Source organism: Heptranchias perlo, chromosome 1, assembly GCF_035084215.1.
Source record: "Heptranchias perlo isolate sHepPer1 chromosome 1, sHepPer1.hap1, whole genome shotgun sequence".
NCBI classification, from domain to species: domain Eukaryota; kingdom Metazoa; phylum Chordata; class Chondrichthyes; order Hexanchiformes; family Hexanchidae; genus Heptranchias; species Heptranchias perlo.
Window position 1 is genome coordinate 76,716,282 of NC_090325.1, and position 22,978 is coordinate 76,739,259.

The window sequence follows — 22,978 nt, forward strand, 5'->3', positions numbered from 1 at the left end:
AATGGAAATAAAGATGGAGAGAGATGTAAAATGGGCTGCCAACTCACCATCACCATTTTACACTATTGCACAAAGTCAAAATCTACCTCACTTTTTATTGACTTGCTGTAATTTCTCAATTAAATCCGAAATGTTCTAACGATGAACATAAAGGTAAAGTCAGCAATCCTATGCTCAAGGGGGCATGGGTCAGAGACAAAGCTACATCACTATAGTGTCAATACTCCAATCCTTTTGTGTGTGAAAGCCCACTGGGTGCTCAGCATCGGTGAATTTTTACTCTATTTGATGTTATTTTTGATCCAGAAGAGTGCATATGTTCCCATAATTGATTTCACCTTTTTTCTTAACCTGAATTCAGAAAAAAATAAAATCACATGGCTCACACGAAAGGTGTGCTCTGCATCAAAAATGTACTGAAGCAATGAAAATGAACACCAAATTTAGCCATACAATGTCTGCTAGAATGTCCCCGAGCATCACTGATAAATAATACTGTGTCATTTAAAGTCAGATATTCAACTCTATTCTTGCCGCCCTTAACATACCTTTAGCTATGACCAATAGAGACTATCTAACCTCTTACTTTTTTTGCACAGGGAAAAAGGCCACATTAGCAAAACTTAAGAAAGAAATATTCCTTTTTCTATAAAATGTCAACTTTAAATTGCTTTTCTAGATTCAAAATATACTCTCCAATTTTCCCTGACACAAGTACAGTCATTAATGGAAATAAAGTTGAGGGAAGTTATTAAGATTAAGGCCTGAAATTTCTGTGAGAGTTGTCCTGATCTGCCATAAATTAGGCGGAGATCAGCAGAACCCCTGAAGAACTGGTTTAAATGGTTGAAAATTGCATTCACACAGTTCTTCTGGGGGTTCCTGCTGATCTCCTGATGAAGTTACGGCAGATTGGGACAACTCCTGCGAAAACTCAGGACCCAAGTCGGTACATAAATTGAAATGGGACACAATATTTTTATGGATTTCCATGCAGGCAAATAAAGAAATACATAGGCCATGAATTTCCAAGTGGGTTCTGCTGATTTTCTGTCGAAATTATGGCAGGCGATCGGGAGAACCAGAGTGAAAATGCATGGCCAAAAAGTTTAACAAACTTTCTATAAGGTGATACATTGATAACCAATATGGTATTTTAAATAGGAAAGATCTCTACCAGCTGGAGGAGTATTTATACTCCTCCACTCCAGCAATGTGTAACTGGGGCACAAAACCTGGAATTCTTAGTTCTATTGAGCATGCAATTTGGTGGAATTGATGGATGGATAAGAAATGAATATGTTATAATATTCTGCTACCTGAAATGCATAAATATTACAGCAGATGTGGACCAGTGATGGGTGGCACACAGTTATGATGCCATTTTGCTCGTTTACTTACATTTGCCAGCTGTTATACATTTGCTTGTAGAGTATCTAGGTCTCATTCTCTATGACCATGACAGGATTGCTCACACCTATAAATTAACCAACTAGAATGTTAATAATATAGCATGTAATTTCATGTTAGTGATGTAATTTCAGTTCACGTATAAATTTGTTTTCTGTGATTATTATGGGGCTTCTAATATCTAACAGCTCTGTAGCCCACAGAACAAATAGTTATAGAGTCCGAGGAAGTGGTTACCCAACATAGTAAATACAATTCTACTTTTTCAAAATTAGGCATGGTATCTAGCTGTTGAGGTTCCATAAAATGGACTGTAGTCTTTGGTAGAAATACTAGGACTCCTATAATCCAAAATAAATAAACTTGGATCTTGAAATTGCACCATGAGATCCTAGTGTACACATGCTCAATGCATTGCAGAGAGGCAAACAGATGGGGTATGGTGTGTTTCCATACTGTGGCCAGGAGGATGGTGGCAGTACACTCACACATTTTATGGTGAGTTGTGCTGCTCACGGGCAACTCCTGGTAGCTGCTGTCTGCCTTCAAGGGCTTATGCCTCACTTTCCAGTTGTCTGATAACCAACAATGACTATCCCTCTTGGGGAGAGGTAAGCAGGTTCTTTTTGGGTTGAGGTGGCTTCATAATGACATGTCTGGTGATGGAAGTTTGAAACCAAGTCAAACCTCTACGGCAGACATATTAATCTGATATAGGTACATTAGGATAGGTTCCAAGAAGAATGACCAGGATGATTCCAGGCCTTCGGGACTAAGAAATACCCAGTCAAAACATTTATTTACCCTGGAGGAAAGAAAACTGAGGGGGAGAACAACTTAATCCTGTTCCTTTGCTCCTACTTAGGTTTTTAAAATAATGGAAAGTATAGACGTGGAAGCAAATATATAGACGTGGAAGCAAATATATAGACGTGGAAGCAATTATATAGACGTGGAAGCAATTTGTCTCAGACAATAAGCATAGGTATTGAGTATAGAAGTAAAAGATTCACAAGCCTTGATCAAGGTTAGAGATTAGGAAAACTCCTTTTTCCCCCTATGGTGGATATGTGAAACAAACTCCCAGAGAAAATAACTGATTCAGCATCAATTAGCATCTTTAAAAAGGGGCAGAACTGGTACTTGCTGAGAAGTGGGATAGAGAGTCAGAGATATTTAATAATCCACTTGATTTTCTTTTCAGGTAAGGTAGAGGAAGGAAATGAGTGCTCCCTATGTTTCCCTACAGGGAAAACAAATCAGTGCAAAAAAAATTAGTAACTTTGGCAACCGTTGGGATGCAAATAACTATTTAACAGTGGGCTTGATAGGTAGAATGGCCTTTTCTCACTTAGGATTTTCTTATGTTCTTATATATGAAACAGCAGGTCCACAGCAATACTACTGATGACTGACCAGTAAGCCTGATTCACTAATGGAATTTAAATTTGTAGACCTGTCACTGGAATCTTCCCACATAGCTTCAGATAACTCTGCAGGCCAACATGTAAGGTTGTCCTGGCTAGACAAAGCAGCTTGCAAAAAAAATACAATTAAGTATGTTGGCTGTTTCAGAATTCCTTTTCTATGTAAAATATAGAATACAATTGCTAAACATGTTAAATAGTTATTTGCATCCCAATGGTTGCCAAACTAATTTTTTTGCACTGATTTGTTTTCATAAATTTAACTTTCCTTATGATACAAAAATGTCTGACCCTGTAATACTTTGCCCCTTGAAGCCCTCATACAGTAGTCCTGGGTGTATAAACTACAATGTCAGTTTATTTACTTGAGCAATCAGTGCATCAGTCAATCTATATAAAAAAAATCATAATTGTCCCAGTATTTTTTGTTTCAAACCAATATTGCATGCCTATAGTTTCTGTGAAATTATTTAAATTGTAAAATGATCCAAATACTCACCAATCTTGCCTTTCTCATCATCAGAAGTTCCTTCAGACCACGTTTGGCCACTACCCAAAAGGTGGTTCTGGGACTCTCGTAAAGGTTTGGCAGGAAATGGATGCCCTTCAGCAATACTGTGAACCAAGTGATTAAAGAATTAGTTTATTATGTGGTAACTCCCTGGATCAGTCTTCAGGGTTTTGCACAACCCCAACCCCAGCCACTCAGTAAATCTCACTCACTACTACAATGTGCCATGTGTATTATACCATGAACTGTATACTATGGAAGTAATACATGGCAATGTTCTGCAATAAAAGAACAACTGCATAAAATAATAACCTTATAAAAATGGTGATTCAAATCAAAGTTAGAAAACACAAAGACAAATATTTATTTGTGCTTATTAAAAAAATCATCCAGTTATGCAAAAAAATCAAATATTTTTACATTGAAAAAGCATAGCAATAAAAAAATAATAATTACTTTTTGGCAGTTGAGTTGTGAGCAGATGGAGTGGAGGGTTGCTCTGGATCCTGATTTACCAAACATGTTGGGAAGGAACAACCATCACCCAGACTGCATAAAAAACAATGTTGTCATTTTATTTTGTTCTTTTTAAATGCGTGATTTATCATCTTTTAATTCATAAAAGACATGGAGTAATCTAACTTAGTGTCAGTGTTGGATAAAGTACATTATCTTGATACTTTCACTGTAACTAAGACCCCCTTTAACAAATGAATAAGCAGTGTGTTTATTCTTCAGTAAACAAAAATAATTCAGTCAGTAAGTGCACTTCCCAGTGACCCATACAGACCAGAAAGATCCCACGTCCAATCACTGATCTATGTTGATCTTATTTGGGGGTGACTAGGCGTGTGGATGAGGGTAACGCAGTGGATGTGGTATACATGGATTTCAGTAAGGCCTTCGATAAAGTCCCCCACAGGAGACTGGTCAAGAAGGTACGAGCCCATGGAATCCAGGGTGCCTTGGCACTTTGGATACAAAACTGGCTTAGTGGCAGAAGGCAGAGGGTGATGGTCGAAGGTTGTTTTTGTGACTGGAAGCCTGTGGCCAGTGGGGTACCACAGGGATCGGTGCTGGGTCCCTTGCTGTTTGTGGTCTACATTAATGACTTGGATATGAATGTAAAAGGTATGATCAGTAAGTTCGCTGATGATACAAAGATTGGTAGGGTGGTAAATAGTGAGGAGGATAGCCTCAGTCTGCAGGACGATATAGATGGGTTGGTCAGATGGGCGGAACAGTGGCAAATGGAATTTAACCCGGAAAAGTGCGAGGTGATGCACTTTGGAGGGACTAACAAGGCAAGGGAATACACAATGAATGGGAGGACCCTAGGCAAGACAGAGGGTCAGAGGGATCTTGGTGTGCAAGTTCACAGATCCCTGAAGGCGGCGGAACAGGTAGATAAGGTGGTAAAGAAGGCATATGGGATACTTGCCTTTATTAGCCGAGGCATAGAATATAAGAGCAAGGAGGTTATGATGGAGCTGTATAAAACACTGGTTAGGCCACAGCTGGAGTACTGTGTGCAGTTCTGGTCGCCACACTACAGGAAGGATGTGATCGCTTTGGAGAGGGTGCAGAGGAGATTCACCAGGATGTTACCAGGGCTGGAGCGCTTCAGCTATGAAGAGAGACTGGGAAGATTGGGTTTGTTTTCCTTGGAGCAGAGGAGGCTGAGGGGGGACATGATTGAGGTGTACAAAATTATGAGGGGCACAGATAGGATGGATACTAAGGAGCTTTTTCCCTTCGTTGAGGGTTCTATAACAAGGGGACATAGATTCAAGGTAAAAGGCGGGAGGTTTAGAGGGGATTTGAGAAAGAACTTTTTCACCCAGAGGGTGGTTGGAGTCTGGAACTCACTGCCTGAAAGGGTTGTGGAGGCAGGAACCCTCACAACATTCAAGAAGCATTTGGATGAGCACTTGAAATGCCATAGCATACAAGGCTACGGACCAAATGCTGGAATATGGGATTAGAGTAGACAGGGCTGATGGCCGGCGCGGACACGATGGGCTGAAGGGCCTCTATCCGTGCTGTATAACTCTATGACTCTATGACTGGAAAAGCAGTAGAACTGGGAATTCCAACCTTCAGATATGATTCTACAATCCCTTTTCTTGGTGTGTGAGCCTCTGGGAACCTTGTCATGTAAAATTTACCCTTAAATCTCTAGCTGGCTTGTGATGGCGGTGCCTTGCTGCTGGTTCTGGAAAAATGTTAAGCTCAGAGTCTCTCTCCAATTGTACAATGACTAGGGTGCTCAGTGTTTCTTTCAAATGAATAAAACCTAATGGTAAATTTTCCGTTTGTACACTCCCAGTGTGGAGTTTTGCTCACCACGTGTGCATATCCGGGAACTGAGAATGCGCAGCCCATGGTTTTCTGTCCATTAAAATTAATTGCCAGAAAATCATGGGCTGCACTCGTGATTCTCTCATATAAGTTGCACTGGGACCATGCAAGTGGAAAATTTACCCTCTAATAATTATCTGGAGGAGGGAGTCTCACTCTATTTTACTCAGGGGGCAGCATAGTCTTAACTCTGGACTTACACTACCACAAGTTTAACTAAACTTGTAAGGAACAATTTTCCGAATACGCACACCCAACATGGAGCCTTGTCCAATGGGAGCTCACATCGAGAAATCACAGGAGCACTCCTTGTGATTTTCAATCCATCCATATCAGGAGTACGCATCCTCAATCTCTATGGCTGTCGTCTGTCTGGCATAAATGGTAACCTAGGTTGCAGTAACATACACCAAGGTTTTCGTTTATGCAACTCCTTAGTGCTGTGGTGAGACAACAGTTACTTACAGAGCAAAATAAGAAGATGCCTAGACTTTGCAAACTGCCACTGTGGAAAAGTTGTAAACAATTTTACAACACCAAGTTATAGTCCAGCAATTTTATTTTAAATTACTGGACTAAATTCTCCTTCCTCAGGCAAATGTAATTTTAAATTACATTTGCCTGAGGAAGGAGAAAATCTCCGAAAGCTTGTGAATTTAAAATAAAATTGCTGGACTATAACTTGGTGTTGTAAAATTGTTTACAATTGTCAACCCCAGTCCATCACCGGCATCTCCACATCATGACTGTGGAAAAGTACAGTGCAAGCAGAGATGCTATGTCGCATTATATAATTAGGTACATGAGAGTTTGTGCTCAAACTCGCTAGTTGTTACCTTGTAGAGAAAGGTTGCTTGGCAAGGTGTTAAGGAGGGGTGGGGGGGAGAGGTGCAGGGCACCAGAAAGAAAGGATCTTTTTTACTTTCTTTTTCTATGGGATTATAATCCTCATTTCTACCATATCACTCACCGTCTCCAATCCTGCTGTTTCCTCTGGCACAAAGGCATCGGTTTTGGCTCCTGCCATAAACTCCGCTCCTTTGTCACAGACTCCATCCTTCTCCCAAGCCAATTGCTCAGTCTGAACCAGGCCACATGAAACTTTGGTGAACCCTTGGTGACCCATTTGATCCAGAGTTACGCTTTAAACCTCTTATCCGATCCACTACCAACTACTTATTTCCACCTGCGAAACATTGTCTGCTCTGGCCCTATTTTGCCACAGTGCAACCCTTATCCATGGTGTTTGTCACCACTAGACTGTATGGGGTAGATTTTGACTTTGTGCAATAGTGTGAAACGGGTAATAGCGAGTTGGCAGTCTGTTTTACATCTTTCATTATTTTTATTTCCATTGACTTCAAAATCGTAAGAGATGTAATTGGGCTGCTGACTCGCTATAACCCGTTTTACACTATTGCAAGAGTCAAAATCTATCCCTATTTCTCTAAGGTCCTTCTTGCCGGCCTCCCTCCATAAACACCAACTTGTTCAAAACTCAGCCAGCCCTACCCATTCCTACAGTAAGTCCACTTGGCCATCACCTCCATCCTTGCAGATCTACATCAGCTCCCTGACCCCCAACAAACTGAATTTAAAATCATCACCTTCATCTTCAAATCAATCTACATTCCCAACCCACCCTATCCATGCAACTGCGGTCCTCCATCTCTGGCCTTCTATGCATCCCTCCCTCCTGTTGCCCCACCTTCGGTGGAGATGTTTTCAGCTGTCCTCCCTGCCACTCTCTGCAATTCTCTCCCTAAACTTCTTCATTTCTCCTCTGCATATTTAAAATCTTTTTTCAAATCCATCTTTTCAATCAAGCTTTTGGTCTCCTTTTCTAATTCTCTCATCTAGGCTCGACTTCAATTGCTTTATTCCTTTTGTTGCCTTGGAATGTTTTCTACATTGATGGTGGAATGTAAGTGCAAGGTGTTGTTGATCAGAATCTAACTCATCAATAAAGTTACTGAACTGTAAATGTCATGTTATGTGATTGTGTCATTGTTTAATGAAAGTCTACTGCAAAATGCTAAACCAAAACTAACAGACATAATAAACAGATTGTAAAGAAACTTTCGACTTCTCAGAAAAGATTAAGATTTGCTACAGTTTTAAAATATTCTATGTCATGGAAATACAGAGTTCATTCTGAATGAGTATGCTTCTATCAAGGATATGGGAACTCAAGAAAATGAGCTGTACCTTGTAAAGACAGGTAGCAACCAGTACTTCTTCTCATCTCCAAATACCTGCTTCATATTTTTGCTGCACCCCAAGCTAAACCCATTCTTGTCTGGCCCATGTCGAAACACAGGTGCTCTGAAGGCCTCTGAAACAAAATATACTTATTTATAGTATTTCGATAATTTAAAAAATGTATGTAAAACATTTCCATTCTTTTAATTTTGTCACATGGAATTCTATCCTTCATTCTCCGTGGTTTAAATGCAGAGTTAACCATCATAAGACCACAAGAGAGATACAGTTGAGGAAGGACATTTGGCCCATCTTAGTAGGAAAGCTAGATAAAAACATGAGGGAGAAGGGAACAGAAGGATATGTTGATAGGGTTAGATGAAGAAGGCTCACATGGAGCATAAACACCATCATGGACCTTTTGGGGCCAAATGGCCTGTTACAAATCTGTGCTGTACATTCTTTGTAATCCATCCAGAAATAATCTAAAGTCCCCCATCACAGCATCTAACTGTTTCTTAAATCAGTCCAGGGTTCTTACCTCCATTACCTTATCTGGGACACTGTATCATATGTTGACCACTCCCTGTGTAAAGAACTTTCTAACATCAGTCTTAAATTTTCTTTGTTACAATAACAATAGCAACATACAGTGCCTTTAACTTCACAGTTTAATGTCAGACCTAAGCAACAATAATTGGGGAAACGGTGGAGATGCCTGAAGGCGCATTTGAAGAGGTAGGTTTTAAAAGTTAAGGAATAAGGGTAACATAAATAGTCCAAGTTAAGGAATAAGGGTAACATAAATGGTCAGGGAACAAATACAGTTATAGAACACGAGTACAAAATGATTGTTAAAAATAAAGTGAGGGGAACAATTACTAAAAACAAATATGCACAGCATCTGAACCAAAACGAGGGTACTGGAGGCAATAATTCATAGCGAGGAGCCAGATGTGGTAGGGATAATGGAAACATGGTTACATAAAGAACAGGACTAACAGTTAAATATTGCAGATTATAATGTATTTAGAAAGGACAGGGAAGGAAGGTGGTGAACGGGGTGGTGGGGAGGTGTGCAGTAGCTGTACTAATTAGAGACACCATAATGGCATAGATAAAAGGGACATAAGTAACATTAGGATAGAAACAGAATCCATATGGATTGAGACAAAAGATAAGAAGGGATTGATCATATTAATAGGTATAGTCTACTGACCACCTAATGGTGGAAAGGAAGTGGAGGAAGAATTATGTAGACAAATCTACGAAATGAGTAAATAAACATCGAACAATAATCATAGGAGATTTCAACTACCTCCAAATGAACTGGCAAGAAGAAGTAGGGAATGGAGAAAAGGGAATGGGGTTTTTACAGTGTGTACAGGACTCCTTTCTTACCCAATATGTGAGAAGGCCAACAAGAGAGGAATCATTGCTGGATCTGATGATGGGAAATGAACCGGAACAGATGAGAGATGTAAGCATTGGGGAACATCTAGGCAATAGCGATCATAACATAATAAGGTTTAAAATAATGATTGAGAAAGACATAAGATAAAGACCAATGTAACGGATTGGAAAAAAGCTAATTTGAGAAAAAATTGAGACACAAAGAAATAGAACAGCAATGGGTAACATTTAAAATGGTGATCAATAGAGTTCAGGAGAAGTATATTCCTCTAAAAAGCAAGAACAAACTAGCCAATAATGAAATACCATGGATGAATAAAGAGATAAGGGTAAAATTGAGAAAGAAATAAAGAAAAAGACATATACTAAGTACATAGACAATAAAGGAGAGGATGACAAAAGGGAATTCGAAGAGGTTAGGAAAGAAGTCAAAAAAACAATTAGGAAAGCAAAGAGGAACTATGAGATTAAATTATCAGGGAATATAAAAAGAAATAGTAAAGTATTCTACAGACACATAAATAACAAAAGAAAAATCAGAATAGGGATCGGGCCATTAAGGGATGCACATGATGAACTCAGGTAACAACAGCAAAATGGCAGAAATACTGAATAGTTACTTTACCTTTGTATTTACCAGGGAGACTAACAAGATGGGCAGGACATTAGAAGAAGAGATCAAAAAAGATATTAAAACATTTAAGATAGAAAGAAGGGAGAAAATTGAAAAACTAATCAAACTTAGGGAGGATAAGATCCCTGGTCTGGATGGATTGCATCCACGAATATTAAAAGAAGTTAGGGAGGAGATAGCAGAGGCACCATTACATATATATTTTAAAAATCACTAGAAAAGGGAATAGTGCCAGAGGACTGGCAGACAGCTAATGTTATTCCTATATTTAAAAAGGGAGATAGAACAAGTCCAGGGAACAATAGACTAATTAGCTTAACGTCTGTGGTAGGAACTTTATTGGAATCTTTACTCGAAGATGAAATAGAAAGATATCAAGAGAATGAAAATATAATAAAGAACAGTCAGCACAGATTTCAGAAGGGAAAGTCATGCTTGATCAACCTTATTGAATTCTTTGAAGAAGTAACAGAAAGAGTAGACAAGTAGTAGGTAAATGTACTATATTTGAATTTTCAAAAGGCCTTCAATAACGTACCACATTTTAGACTCATGACTAAGGTCACAACATGTGGAGTCAGGGGACAGGGAGCAGAATGGGTAGCAAGTTGGTTATAAAACAGAAAACTGACAGTAGGGGTTAAGGGTAGCTACTCAGACTGGCAAAAGGTGGGAAGTGGTGTTCCACAGGGATCAGTGCTGGGACCACTGTTGTTCACAATTTACATCAGTGATTTGGATTCGGGAATCAGAAGTACAATTTCAAAATTTGCGGACGATACCAAATTGGGGGTGTAGTTAATATAGAGGAAGAATGTGTCAAAATTCAAGAGGACATTAATAAACTTACAGAATGGGTGTGTAATTGGCAAATGAATTTCAACATAGATATGTGTGAAGTGGTGCACTTTGGTAGGAAGAATCAGGAGGCCACATACGGCTTAGATAATAAGAGTCTAAACGGGATAGAGGAGCATAGAATCATCGAAGATTTATGGCACAGGAGGCCATTCGGCCCATCGTGTCCACGCCAGTTGAGAAATGAGCCATCCAGCCTAATTCCACTTTCCCACATTTAATCCGTAGCCTTGCAGGTCACGGCTCTTCAGGTGCACATCCAGCTCACTGCAGGCCTCCTAAAGCAGCGCTTCCGCTCCCTGGACCGTTCTGGTGGAGCCCTGCAGTACTCCGTTGAGCGGGTGTCAAGATTTATTGGTGTATGCTGCATGCTGCACAACCTTGCCCTTGAGAGGGCAGCCCTTGCCACCGCCTATCTGCCAAGACCCTGAGCCAATGGCAGAGGAGGAGGGGGAGGAGGAAGTGGAGGAAGAGGCAGGGAGACAACAAAGTGCACAGGCCTTGTCTGCCGGGGCTCTGCATGCTCACCTTATTCATGAGCAATATCAGTAACCTCAACGGCACCTCCCAAGTCACCAACAGTCCTACACTCCCCACCTGTCCTCTCCCGCATGACCATCAAATCGCCCTCCATATGATTACATATTGCCTCCTCCCGGAGCTTATTGCATAAATGAAAACTGCCATCAACTGCAATTTCAAATCCATATTTATAATGTAACACATTAACGTATCAAATATTACCCTTGTGCATTCCCTCAGTGCCTGTCGTTCGTGTATCTTTGCCTAGCTTAGTGCTCCTATGAGGTGCATCCCAAGTGGCTGGAGCACGGGCAGTGGAAGGCTGCTGGACTTCAATTGAGGAGTGCGCAGATGGCCTTGGAGGATGACCTCAAGCATTTCTGGACTGGGAGGGCCCAGCTTCAGGCTGCACCATCTTGGCATGGGTGTAGCAGGCTGACAGGCAACAGAAAGGGCACTGGTGGAGTGGCAGGTATGGGAGCAGGAATGCTGTCATCCGGAGAGAGGACAGCAGGTTCGACTGCCATGGCACCACTGGCATTTGCACAGGGCGGAGTCTCAGCAATCCTGGTGATCAGCAGGAGAACGGATTGCTGGAGTGCTGTGACGCCCTGGAAGCCCCGTTCCAGATGGTACCCAAAGCCACAATAGCAGCAGATTGCACTTCCATAGCAGCAGTCTGAGCAGCAACCGTGGCTTGCAAACCTTTGATGACGTCGGTTTGTGCTGCAATGGAAGCTGCGACATCGATCATCAGATGCTGCATCATGGTGGGTTCCACAAGTGTGCTGATGGAGGTGATCACCCATTCTGTGTGGGTAAGGATGGGCTCCAAGCTCCGCGCAAAGCCCTGTGCCAAATTTGAGGTGGACTCCTCCATGCCCCTTGTCATTGTGCGCAGGCTTTCTGGCAGGCTTTCCAGTGCACCAAGCATTTGGCGGTGTACATCCATCAGCCATATTCTGTAGCCTGGCCCATCGAAGTCCTCATCTGACGCCTCGGCAGCAGAACCATTGTGCAACCTCGCCCTCCGGCGAGTTGGCTCTTGTGGTATCCGTCCCCTCCGCCCCGGCTCCTGCGCACTTGTGCCCGGTGTCTCACCATTTGCAGATCCCTCCTCTAACCTAACCTCTACAGTAAGTGCACTGTCAGTCTCTGAGCTGGTGGATGCGAGTGTCAGATCGAGTGTTGGTGTGGCTTCGTTATCAGTGTCCTCTTCCTCCTCCTCCTCCACCCCGGACGGTGCCGGTTCCAGTTCTTGGGCACCTGTGATGACAAAGGGAGACGGGCTGAGTTGTGGAGGGGGGAAGAGGAGCAAGTAAGACTTGCCTGCTGACACCATCTGCAGCACGTGCATCAGAAAAGATTGTGGGATAAGGGAGATGTGGGAAACCAGGAGGAGAATTGGGTATGCAGAGACCCCTTCGTTGGGACCTCCAGCGCTGCTAATGGCCACGGCCACAGCGAAAGCCCGCCCAATGATGTGCAGCATGGTCTCCTCCAGGGGGGTGAGGACGTGTAGGCGTGCCTGTCCTCCCTCGGGTCTTTCAGTCTGCCGGCTGTTATGCGCCACCTTCTCCTACAAGACAAAGGGAAGTGTGTCACTGAGCGTCCTGCAATGTGTTTTGGTGATTTGCCTGTCATGACTGAATAGCTGCTAGTGTGTGTGACCTGTGAGTGGTGGTTTGTGGATTGCAAGTGTGCTACTATGTCAGGGTGAGATACAGCATCCGAAGTGCAGCGTTGCATGCGGATGGGCAGTGCTTGTTGGTGGGTGGATGACGGGGGGTATCGGCATGGAGCAGTGCTGCAGTTGGTAGGATGTGCCACTCGACACTTGCATTCACTCACCTTGACCACTCGTGTCAAATCACTGAACTTTTCCCGGCACTGTATCAACGTGCGTGGTGCTATACTCCTGCCATTCGCCTCCACGGCCAGTTCTTCCCACTGCCTCCGCAGCTGGTGCCTGGAGGGTCACCTGCCATCCTGTGGGTACAGGATGGCTCTCCTGCACTCCCTCCACTAAGGCCTCCAGTGCGCTGTTGGAGAACCTCGGGGCACGCTCTCTTGCTGCTCCAGCCATTCTGCCCGTCATCCTGCACTGCTTCCATTGACAGTGCATCTCCCCTTTAAGAGGTGCAAGCTGCCTTTACCTAGTGCTGGTCATGCCCCATATCGGGCCTCCTGCTGGTGCGTTCAGCCACTCCACGGTGCAGGTAGTGCTGGCTGCACGTGGGAATCATGGTATTGAGGATGCAGCATGAATCTCGCGTGCTACCGGCATCAGTAACACCGGGCGCGGGTAACCCCCGCACCCAGTATTGGGCCTGATCCAATTTAAACCCCCCCACCCCCCCGTCTCCATATTATAAAAAGGATATAGAGGCATTGTAGAGGGTGCAAAAAAGATTCACAAGGATGATACCAGAACTGAGAGGATATCCTTCTCAGGAAAGGGTGAATAGGCTGGGGCTCTTTTCTCCAGAAAAGAGACGGCTGAGAGGTGACCCGATAGAGGTCTTTAAGATAATGATAGGGTTTGATAGGGTAGACGTAGAGAAAATGTTTCCACTTGTAGGGGAGTCCAAAACTAGGGGTCTTAAATATAAAACAAGGAGTAGTTGAGGCAAATAACAGATGCATTTAAGGGGAAGCTAGATAAGCACATGAGGGAGGGAGGAGGCTCGTGTAGAGCCTGCATAGACCAGTTGGGCTGAATAGCCTGTTTCTGAGCTGTGGTTTTCATGTAATTCGATGTAAAAGGGTTTTTGGAGGGTCAGATGAGGGGATTAGGGAGAGAGCTCCAGAATGGTTGAAAGCTCTGCCACCAATGGCAGAGCATTAATCACAACAAATCATTTGGCTCATTACTTTGGCTGACATTGCACTACTGATTAAAATCATCTCAGCTACTGCATTTTTGTCACAGTTAGAAAATAAGAGACCTATTGTCTCTGCCTGCACATCAAGTAACAAAAGTCTTTTTGTCTACTGAGGACATGCCCTGAACATGGAACATCACTGTAACATTTGCTCTCTGTGCTAATTTTATTTTCCTCAAGTGACAGCTCATTGAAATATTTTTAAGCGGGTCATTTGTCCTATGATTTGCCAGCAACATTAAAGTTACAATTGGTGTTACACAGAGAAATCTCACCATTGCTGCATTGTCTACCTACACCTGCTAGAATCAATCTGTTAACTCTGGCTAGGTTCAACAACCGATACATTTTACATTAATTATGTATCACATTTAACCCTGCCTTATTAACTTGGAATCCAATTTTCCATTAGTACGCCAATGAAGATAAAAAGTTACACATTTCCTCTCCGGTGAATTCAGAAAGCCCAAGGCAATGTATTTGATATTTTTCTAGTACCTACTGTATTTCATCAATTGAATTACGATTTATTTGATTACTTTGGTATGCTATTTATTGAAATATTTTAAATGGAAAATGTAGCATATACCATATAATAAATCATTTATACAAGAAATTATTTTGTAACCATTTGCAGATAGTAGTTAAGTGATAAAGTGCTGATTCAGTTAAAAAGACACATTAATTTTAAATGTATAAAAAGTGTTTAATTTAGAGCCCTTTATTCAGTGACGTTTTAAAAATGCCAGGCAGAGGAATAGAATTTGTAAGCTGACAAATGTGTGCATAATGGTGATGTTACTGAGTGTGATCATCACTTGTTGAGAAACTGACTAAATCCTAATTTATCAATAGCTTAAAATATTTGCATCACCTTTAACTTAGAAAAACGTCCCAATGTGTTTCGAAGAGGTGTAATCACTAAAATAGATGCTGAACTGAAGAACAAGATATTAGGAGGACTGAACAAAAATTTGGTCCAATAAGTAAGTTTTAAGAGGGATCTTAAAAGAAAGAGAGGTGGAGAGTCTTAGAGAGGGAATTCCAGAGCATGGGACCTAGGCGAGTAAAGGCATGGCCACAAATGGCGAGGCTAAAAGAGGGGAGGATGCACAAGAGACCAGAGTCAGAGGAAAGGAGAATTCAGCGGCAGCAGCAACGGCAAGGGAGCGGCCTATAAAAGAGGCGGGAGTCGGAGGTAAGGGAGCGACCTATAAAAGAGGCGGGAGTCGGTGGTAAGGGAGCGGCCTATAAAAGAGGCGGGATTCGGAGGTAAGGGAGCAGCCTATAAAAGAGGCGGTAGTCGGAGGTAAGGGAGCGGCCTATAAAAGAGGCGGGAGTCAGAGGTAAGGGAGAGGCCTATAAAAGAGGCGGGAGTCGGAGGTAAGGCAGCGGCCTATAAAAGAGGCGGGAGTCGGAGGTAAGGCAGCGGCCTATAAAAGAGGCGGGAGTCGGAGGTAAGGCAGCGGCCTATAAAAGAGGCGGGAGTCGGAGGTAAGGGAGCGGCCAATAAAAGAGGAGGGAGTCGGAGGTAAGGGAGCGGCCAATAAAAGAGGAGGGAGTCGGAGGTAAGGGAGCGGCCAATAAAAGAGGCAGGAGTTGGAGGTAAGGGAGCGGCCAATAAAAGAGGAGGGAGTCGGAGGTAAGGGAGCGGCCAATAAAAGAGGCAGGAGTCGGAGGTAAGGGAGCGGCCAATAAAAGAGGAGGGAGTCGGAGGTAAGGGAGCGGCCAATAAAAGAGGAGGGAGTCGGAGGTAAGGGAGCGGCCAATAAAAGAGGCAGGAGTTGGAGGTAAGGGAGCGGCCAATAAAAGAGGAGGGAGTCGGAGGTAAGGGAGCGGCCAATAAAAGAGGCAGGAGTTGGAGGTAAGGGAGCGGCCAATAAAAGAGGAGGGAGTCGGAGGTAAGGGAGCGGCCAATAAAAGAGGCAGGAGTCGGAGGTAAGGGAGCGGCCAATAAAAGAGGCAGGAGTTGGAGGTAAGGGAGCGGCCAATAAAAGAGGAGGGAGTCGGAGGTAAGGGAGCGGCCAATAAGAGGAGGGAGTCGGAGGTAAGGGAGCGGCCAATAAAAGAGGCAGGAGTTGGAGGTAAGGAAGCGGCCAATAAAAGAGGAGGGAGTCGGAGGTAAGGGAGCGGCCAATAAAAGAGGAGGGAGTCGGAGGTAAGGGAGCGGCCAATAAAAGAGGAGGGAGTCGGAGGTAAGGGAGCGGCCAATAAAAGAGGCAGGAGTTGGAGGTAAGGGAGCGGCCAATAAAAGAGGCAGGAGTTGGAGGTAAGGGAGCGGCCAATAAAAGAGGCAGGAGTTGGAGGTAAGGGAGCGGCCAATAAAAGAGGCAGGAGTTGGAGGTAAGGGAGCGGCCAATAAAAGAGGCAGGAGTTGGAGGTAAGGGAGCGGCCAATAAAAGAGGCAGGAATTGGAGGTAAGGGAGCGGCCTATAAAAGAGGCAGGAGTTGGAGGTAAGGGAGCGGCCAATAAAAGAGGCAGGAGTTGGAGGTAAGGGAGCGGCCTATAAAAGAGGCAGGAGTTGGAGGTAAGGGAGCGGCCTATAAAAGAGGAGGGGGTCGGAGGTAAGGGAGCACAAGCATCAGGGAGAGAGGTTAAAAAAACACCCAAAGTGATGTCAGCACAAGGGAAGGAGCTGATTGGTGAATAGCTGGTGAGTGTTTTGTTTTTTTTTGTCCCGATCAGAGACAAGTCTTAAGTTTACTTCTGGTAAGTTTAGTTAGTAGTCTAATAAATAGAGGCATGGCAGTCCCGTCGAATGCACATCCTGTGCCATGTGGGAAGTCCAGGACACTTCTCGTGTCCTGGACAGCCACAGGTGCAGGAAGTGTCGTCAGCTGGAGCAGCTCGAGCTAATGTCACTACGGTACATCCATGAGTCCGAGAGCTACGTGGATAGCACGTTTCAGGAGATGGTCACCCCGCAGCTTAAGAGTGTGCAGGCAGAGAGTGAATAGGTGACCACCAGACAGACAAGGAGGACCAGGCAAGTAGTGCAGGAGTTCCCTGAGTGCATCTCGCTCTCTAACTGGTATTCAGGAATACTGGTGAGGGCAAGGGTTCCTTTGGGGAATACAACCGGAGCCAAGTCCACGGCACCATGGGTGGCTCAGCTGTACTTGGGGGGAGGAGGAAGGTCAGAAAAGCAATAGTGATAAGGGATTCAATTGTTAGGGGAACAGACAGGCCGCAGACGTGATTCCAGGATAGTATGTTCCTCCCTGGTGCCAGGGTCAAGGATGTCACTGAGCAGCTGCAGAACATTCTGAGGGTGAACAGCCAGAGGTCGTGGTCCATATCGGTACCAATGACATAGGCAGAAAGAGGGATGAGGTCCTGCAGGCAGATTTTAGGGAGCTAGGAAAGAGATTAATAAGCAGGACCTCAAAGGTAGCAATCTCTGGATTACTCCTGGTGCCATATGCTGGTGAGTATAGAAGTAGAAGGATAGGGCAGATGAATGCGTTGCTGGAGAGATGGTGCAGGAGGGAGGGCTTTAGATTCCTGGGGCACTGGGACCGGTTCTGGGGAAGGTGGGACCTGTACAAGCCGGACGGTTTGCACCTCATCAGGACCGGAACCAATATTGTCGCGGGGAGGTTTGCTAGTGCTGTGGGGGAGGGTTTAAATTAGCTTGGCAGGGGGAATGGGAACCTGAGCGTAGATTCGGAAGGCAATAAATTGGTAAGCGAGTTTGGAAGACAGAGGAAACAAAGGCTAGAAAATAGAAGTGTGGCAGTGCTTAATGGTAATGCAAGCAGTCTGGTGAATAAGGCAGATGAGCTGAGGGCACAGGTAGACACGTGGAAATATGATACCACAGCTATTACTGAAACATGGCTTAAAGAAGGGCAGGAATGGCAGCTCAACATTCAGACGAGATAGAGAGGGGGATAAAAAAGACGTTGGGGTGGTCACAATATTGGTTAAAGAAACAATTACAGCTGTGAGGAGGGATGATATGTTAAAAGGATCATCAAATGAGACCATATGGGTTGAACTGAAGAACAAAAAAGTGGCAATCGCACTGCTGGGGGTCTACCATAGACCCCTGAATAGTCAGAGGGAGATAGAACAGCAAATATGTAGGCAAATTTATGAGACGTGCAAAAAAAGTAGGGCAGTAATAGGAGAGCTCAACTACCCCAATATTAACTGGGATAAAATCAGTGTGAAAGGTATAGAGGGTGCTGAATTCTTAAAATGCATTCAGGAGAACTTTTTTAGCCAGTAAGTAGCAAGCCCAGCAAGAGAGGGGCAGTTCTGGATTTAGTTTTAGGGAATGAAGCTGGGCAGGTGGAAGGAATATCAGTGGGAGAGCATTTTGGTGGTAGTGACCATAATTCAGTTAGATTTAGCGTAGTTATGGAAAAGGACAAAGATAGACCAGGAGTAAAAGTTCTCAACTGGGGAAAGGCCAATTTTACTAAGCTGAGAAGTGACTTAGCAAAAGTGGACTGGAAACAGCTACTTGAAGGTAAATCAGTGTCAGAGCAGTGAGAGGCAATAAAGAAGGAGATAGTGAGGGTTCAGAGCAAATACGTTCCCACAAAGAAAAAGGATGGGACTCCCAAATCTAGAGCCCCCGGATGTCAAGGAACATACAGGGTAGGATAAGGCAAAAATGGGAAGCTTATGGCAGATACTGAGAGCTCAATACTGCAGAAAGCCTAGAAGAGTATAAAAAGTGCAGGGGTGAAAGCAAAAAGGAAATTAGAAAAGCAAAGAGAGGGCATGAAAAAATATTGGCAAGTAAAATCAAGGAAAACCCAAAGATGTTTTATAAATACATGAAGAGCAAGAGGATAACTAAGGAAAGAGTAGGGACTATTAGAGGCCAAAGTGGTAACCTGTGTGTGGAGGTGGAAGATGTGGGTATAGTTCTTAATGAATACTTTGCGTCTGTCTTCACAAAAGAGGGGGATGATGCAGCCATTGTAGGTAAGGAGGAGGAGTGCGAAATAGTGGATGAGATAAACATAGTGAGAGAGGAGGTACTAAAGGGTTTAGCATCTTTGAAAGTAGATGAATCATCAGGCCCAGATGAAATGTATCCCAGGCTGTTAAGAGAAGCAGGGGAGGAAATAATGGAGGCTCTGACCATCATTTTCCAAGCCTCTCTGGCTACAGGCGTGGTGCCGGAGGACTGGAGGACTGCTAACGTTGTACCATTGTTTAAGAAAGGAGGAAGGGATAGACCGAGTAATTACAGGCCAGTCGACCTAACCTAGGTGGTGGGCAAATTATTGGAAAAAATTCTGAGGGACAGTATTAATCGTCATTTAGAAAGGTACGGATTAATCAAGGCCAGTTAGCATGGATTTGTTAAAGGACGGTCGTGTCTGACTAACCTGATTGAATTTTTTGAGGAGGTAACAAGGAGGGTCGATAAGGGCAATACGTTTGATGTAGTCTACATGGATTTTAGCGAGGCTTTTGACAAGGTTCCATATGGCAGACTGGTCAGAAAAGTAAAAGCCCAGAGGATCCAAGGGAGAGTAGCAAGTTGGGTCCAGAATTGGCTCAGTGGCAGGAAGCAAAGGGTAGTGGTCGACGGGTGTGTTTGTGACCGGAAGGCTGTTTCCAGTGGGGTTCCGCAGGGCTCAGTACTAGTTCAATTGCTTTTGGAAGTAAATATCAAAGATTTAGACTTAAATGTAGAGGGCATGATTAAGAAGTTTGCAGATGATTCAAAAGTAGGCTGTGTGGTTGATAGTGAGGAAGAAAGCTGTAGACTGCAGGAAGATATCAATAGACTGGTCAGGTGAGCAGAAAAGTGGCAAATGGAATTCAATCCAGAGAAGTGTGAGGTATTGCATTTGGGGAGAGCAAACAAGGCAAGGAAGTACATAATAAATGGGAGGATACTGAGAAGTGTAGAGGAACAGAGGGACCTTGGAGTGCATGTCCACAGATCCCTGAAGGTAGCAGGACAGGTAGATAAGGTGATTAAGAAGACATAGGGGATACTTTCCTTTATTATCCAAGGCACTGAATATAAGAGCAGGGAGGTTATGATAGAACTGTATAAAACACTAGTTAGGCCACAGCTTGAGTACTGCATACAGTTCTGGTCACCACATTACAGGAAAGATGCGATTGCATTAGAGAGGGTACAGAGGAGATTTACGAGGATGTTGCCAGGACTGGAGAATTTTAGCTATGAAGAAAGATTGGATAGGCTGGGGTTGTTTTCTTTGGAACAGAGGAGCTGAGGGGATATTTTATTGAGATGTATAAAATTATGAGGGGCCTAGATAGAGTGGATAGGAAGGACTTATTTCCCTTAGCAGAGAGATCAAAAACCAAGGAGCATAGATTTAAAGTAACTGGTAGAAGGATTAGTGGGGAGTTGAGGAGAAATGTTTCCACCCAGAGGGTGGTGGGGGTCTGGAACTCACTGCCTGAAAGGGTTGGAGGTGGTCTTTGAGATGGAGAGGATATGTGGTAAAAGGTCAGCTTAGGGTCGAAGAGGACACCGAATTTGCAAGCAGTCTGATTCATCCTGAGACAGTGGCTGGGGAGGGGGATGGAATTGGTAGCAAGGGCACTTGTGGCAGAGGTCTAAGACAATGGCTTCAGTCTTCCAAATGTTTACTGCAGCTCATCCAAGACTGGATGTCAGACAAGCAGTCTGACAACACAGAGGCAAGGGAGGGGTCAATAAAGGTGGCGGAGAGGTAGAGCTGAGTATCAGCAATGTACATGTGGAAGCTGACACCATGTCTGTAGGTGATGTTACCAAGGGGCGACATGTAGATGAGGAAGAGAAAAGGGCGGAGGTAATGGCGTAGAGGCCTGAGAATTGCGGGAAAGATAGATGGGCATGGATTTGGCAAGCGACAGACATAGGTGACAGGGAACAGAACTCATTTCTATTTCTGGGATCCAATGTCAGCATCGTGTACTTGGAGGAATTGCTCTGGTCACGCTATGTAGTGACATTGTAAATGCATTCAAAAATAATATTTACCATTTTGTTACAGATAGTGACAAGAACAATTCTTTCCACATAGAGATGAGATGGTGGATAAAGTTGCTTCTAATCTGCCTCACAATCTTCTTCAACCCACACCTCAGAAAATAAATCCTATTATACCAGGGTGAGAACAACATTTCCTGTCCCACCATCCTTCTGGGCTATACCTGACTGAAATTTTTAATTTAGGACTTTTCCACAACCAGACATGAGCTAAGGGGCTGCCAAACTGATTTCACTTATGACCGTTGTATCAGGGAAGGGGGGACTTTGGGCTGATTGAAAGCCAGTCGCCTGAACTGACTGAATTGAATCCACTGCACCATTCAGTTCTAAAAAAAAGGGTGAGACCAAGTTAAATTTAAGCAAGCAATGAAACAACAACAAAAAAGCCAGGGGAAAATTCCATTTAAAAATCAACAAGAATTCATGAGGAGGCACATTTCTGGTCCCACTGCTTATTTTCAACAGCAATCCCATGCTAAAAGGAGGAGCAATGGGACAGACTAAGTTTCAAGCAGAAATGATATCCTCTGCTGCAGAAATAAGAGCCCTTTGGGAAGAAATGCAACTATCCTTGCCCTTCCTGAATGAGGGTATTAAGGCTGAAGTTTCCATAAAAAAGATGAATGTGTATTTGTTGAAGGACTTACAGGTTTGATTGAGTCTACAAAAATAATTCAAAAATTTCACTGTACTTTGAAATGGAAAAACCTATCTACAACAACAATAACAACTTCCAGTTATAGAGCTCCTTTAATGGATGAGATATCGAAAGGCATTTCACAGAATAAGTCTATGGAAAATGACGTCAAGCCAGGAAAGGAGAGGTTAAAAGGGGTAACCAAATACTTGGTCGTAGAGATGGGTTTTGAGGAGATTTTTAAAGGGAGAGAGAGAGAGAGAGAGAGAGGACAGAGATGGAGAGGTTTAGACAGGAAACTGCAGGCAGAAGGACCCAGGAAGCTGCACACTTTACCATCAATGGTGAGGCGAATGCAGGGGGGATGCACAAGAGACTGGAGTCAAAGGAATGGAGTGTGTGGGAGAAGATATTGATTTGGAGGAGGTTGTAGAGATCAAGTAGGGCGAGGCCATGGAGGGATTTAAAGACAGGGATGAAGATTTTAAATTTAAGGCATTGAGGAACGGAAAAACAATGTAGATCAGTGAGGATGGGATCATGGGAGAGCGAGACTTAGTGTGGGACAGTACGTGGGCAGCAGAATTTTGGACAAGTTGGATTTTATGGTGTTTATGCTGTTTTTCCAAAGTTTCCACGGCTCTGTCGCTGAAGTTACGGTGGATGAGCAGGAGAACTCCCTTGGAAATTCATCCCCCTTGAGATTGGATTCGAACAGCTTTTCCCAGTTGTATCAGATTATAATATCTTCCATTGCATTCTGTGATATGAAAAACAAATCAGGTGCAGCAATCTGAACAATTTAGTCACAAACTTGGTTCCCTTGCTTTTCTGCTGCCTCTTCCTTCCCTGCTACCCTCTGATTCCTGCATTGTGTCCGATAGCTTTTGTCTTCAGAGGTCTATAAAGGTTCCCAAATTTAATGGGAATACCAGATCAATGAGCAAAACAGCAAACCTTGTTAATTTACGGGTTTACAGCAACTCTCTGAGATGCTCAGGGAAAATCTCTGACTGGATGGCATATTTCGTCCAAGAATTTCAGAAAGGCTCAGCAGCCATTTTAAAGTAATGTTTTTCTCCCCCTCACACAGCAGCCAGTACAGAAATAAACCATCCTACACTTATTTAAA

General features: G+C 43.6%; 1 protein-coding gene across 1 annotated transcript in view; it reads right to left on the reverse strand.

Annotated features, from left to right (window-relative positions):
- Positions 1–1,401: 1,401 nt before the first annotated feature.
- Positions 1,402–22,978, reverse strand: part of zdhhc2 (zinc finger DHHC-type palmitoyltransferase 2) — a 102,251-nt gene continuing 80,674 nt past the window's right edge. Inside the window, exons 9-12 of the mRNA XM_067996232.1 lie at positions 7,918–8,044; positions 3,805–3,897; positions 3,337–3,452; positions 1,402–1,477 (exon numbers count right to left, since the gene is read on the reverse strand). Coding sequence (XP_067852333.1) covers positions 1,437–1,477; positions 3,337–3,452; positions 3,805–3,897; positions 7,918–8,044 — 377 coding nt within the window. The 3' untranslated portion in view covers positions 1,402–1,436. The remainder of the gene's footprint in view (positions 1,478–3,336; positions 3,453–3,804; positions 3,898–7,917; positions 8,045–22,978) is intronic.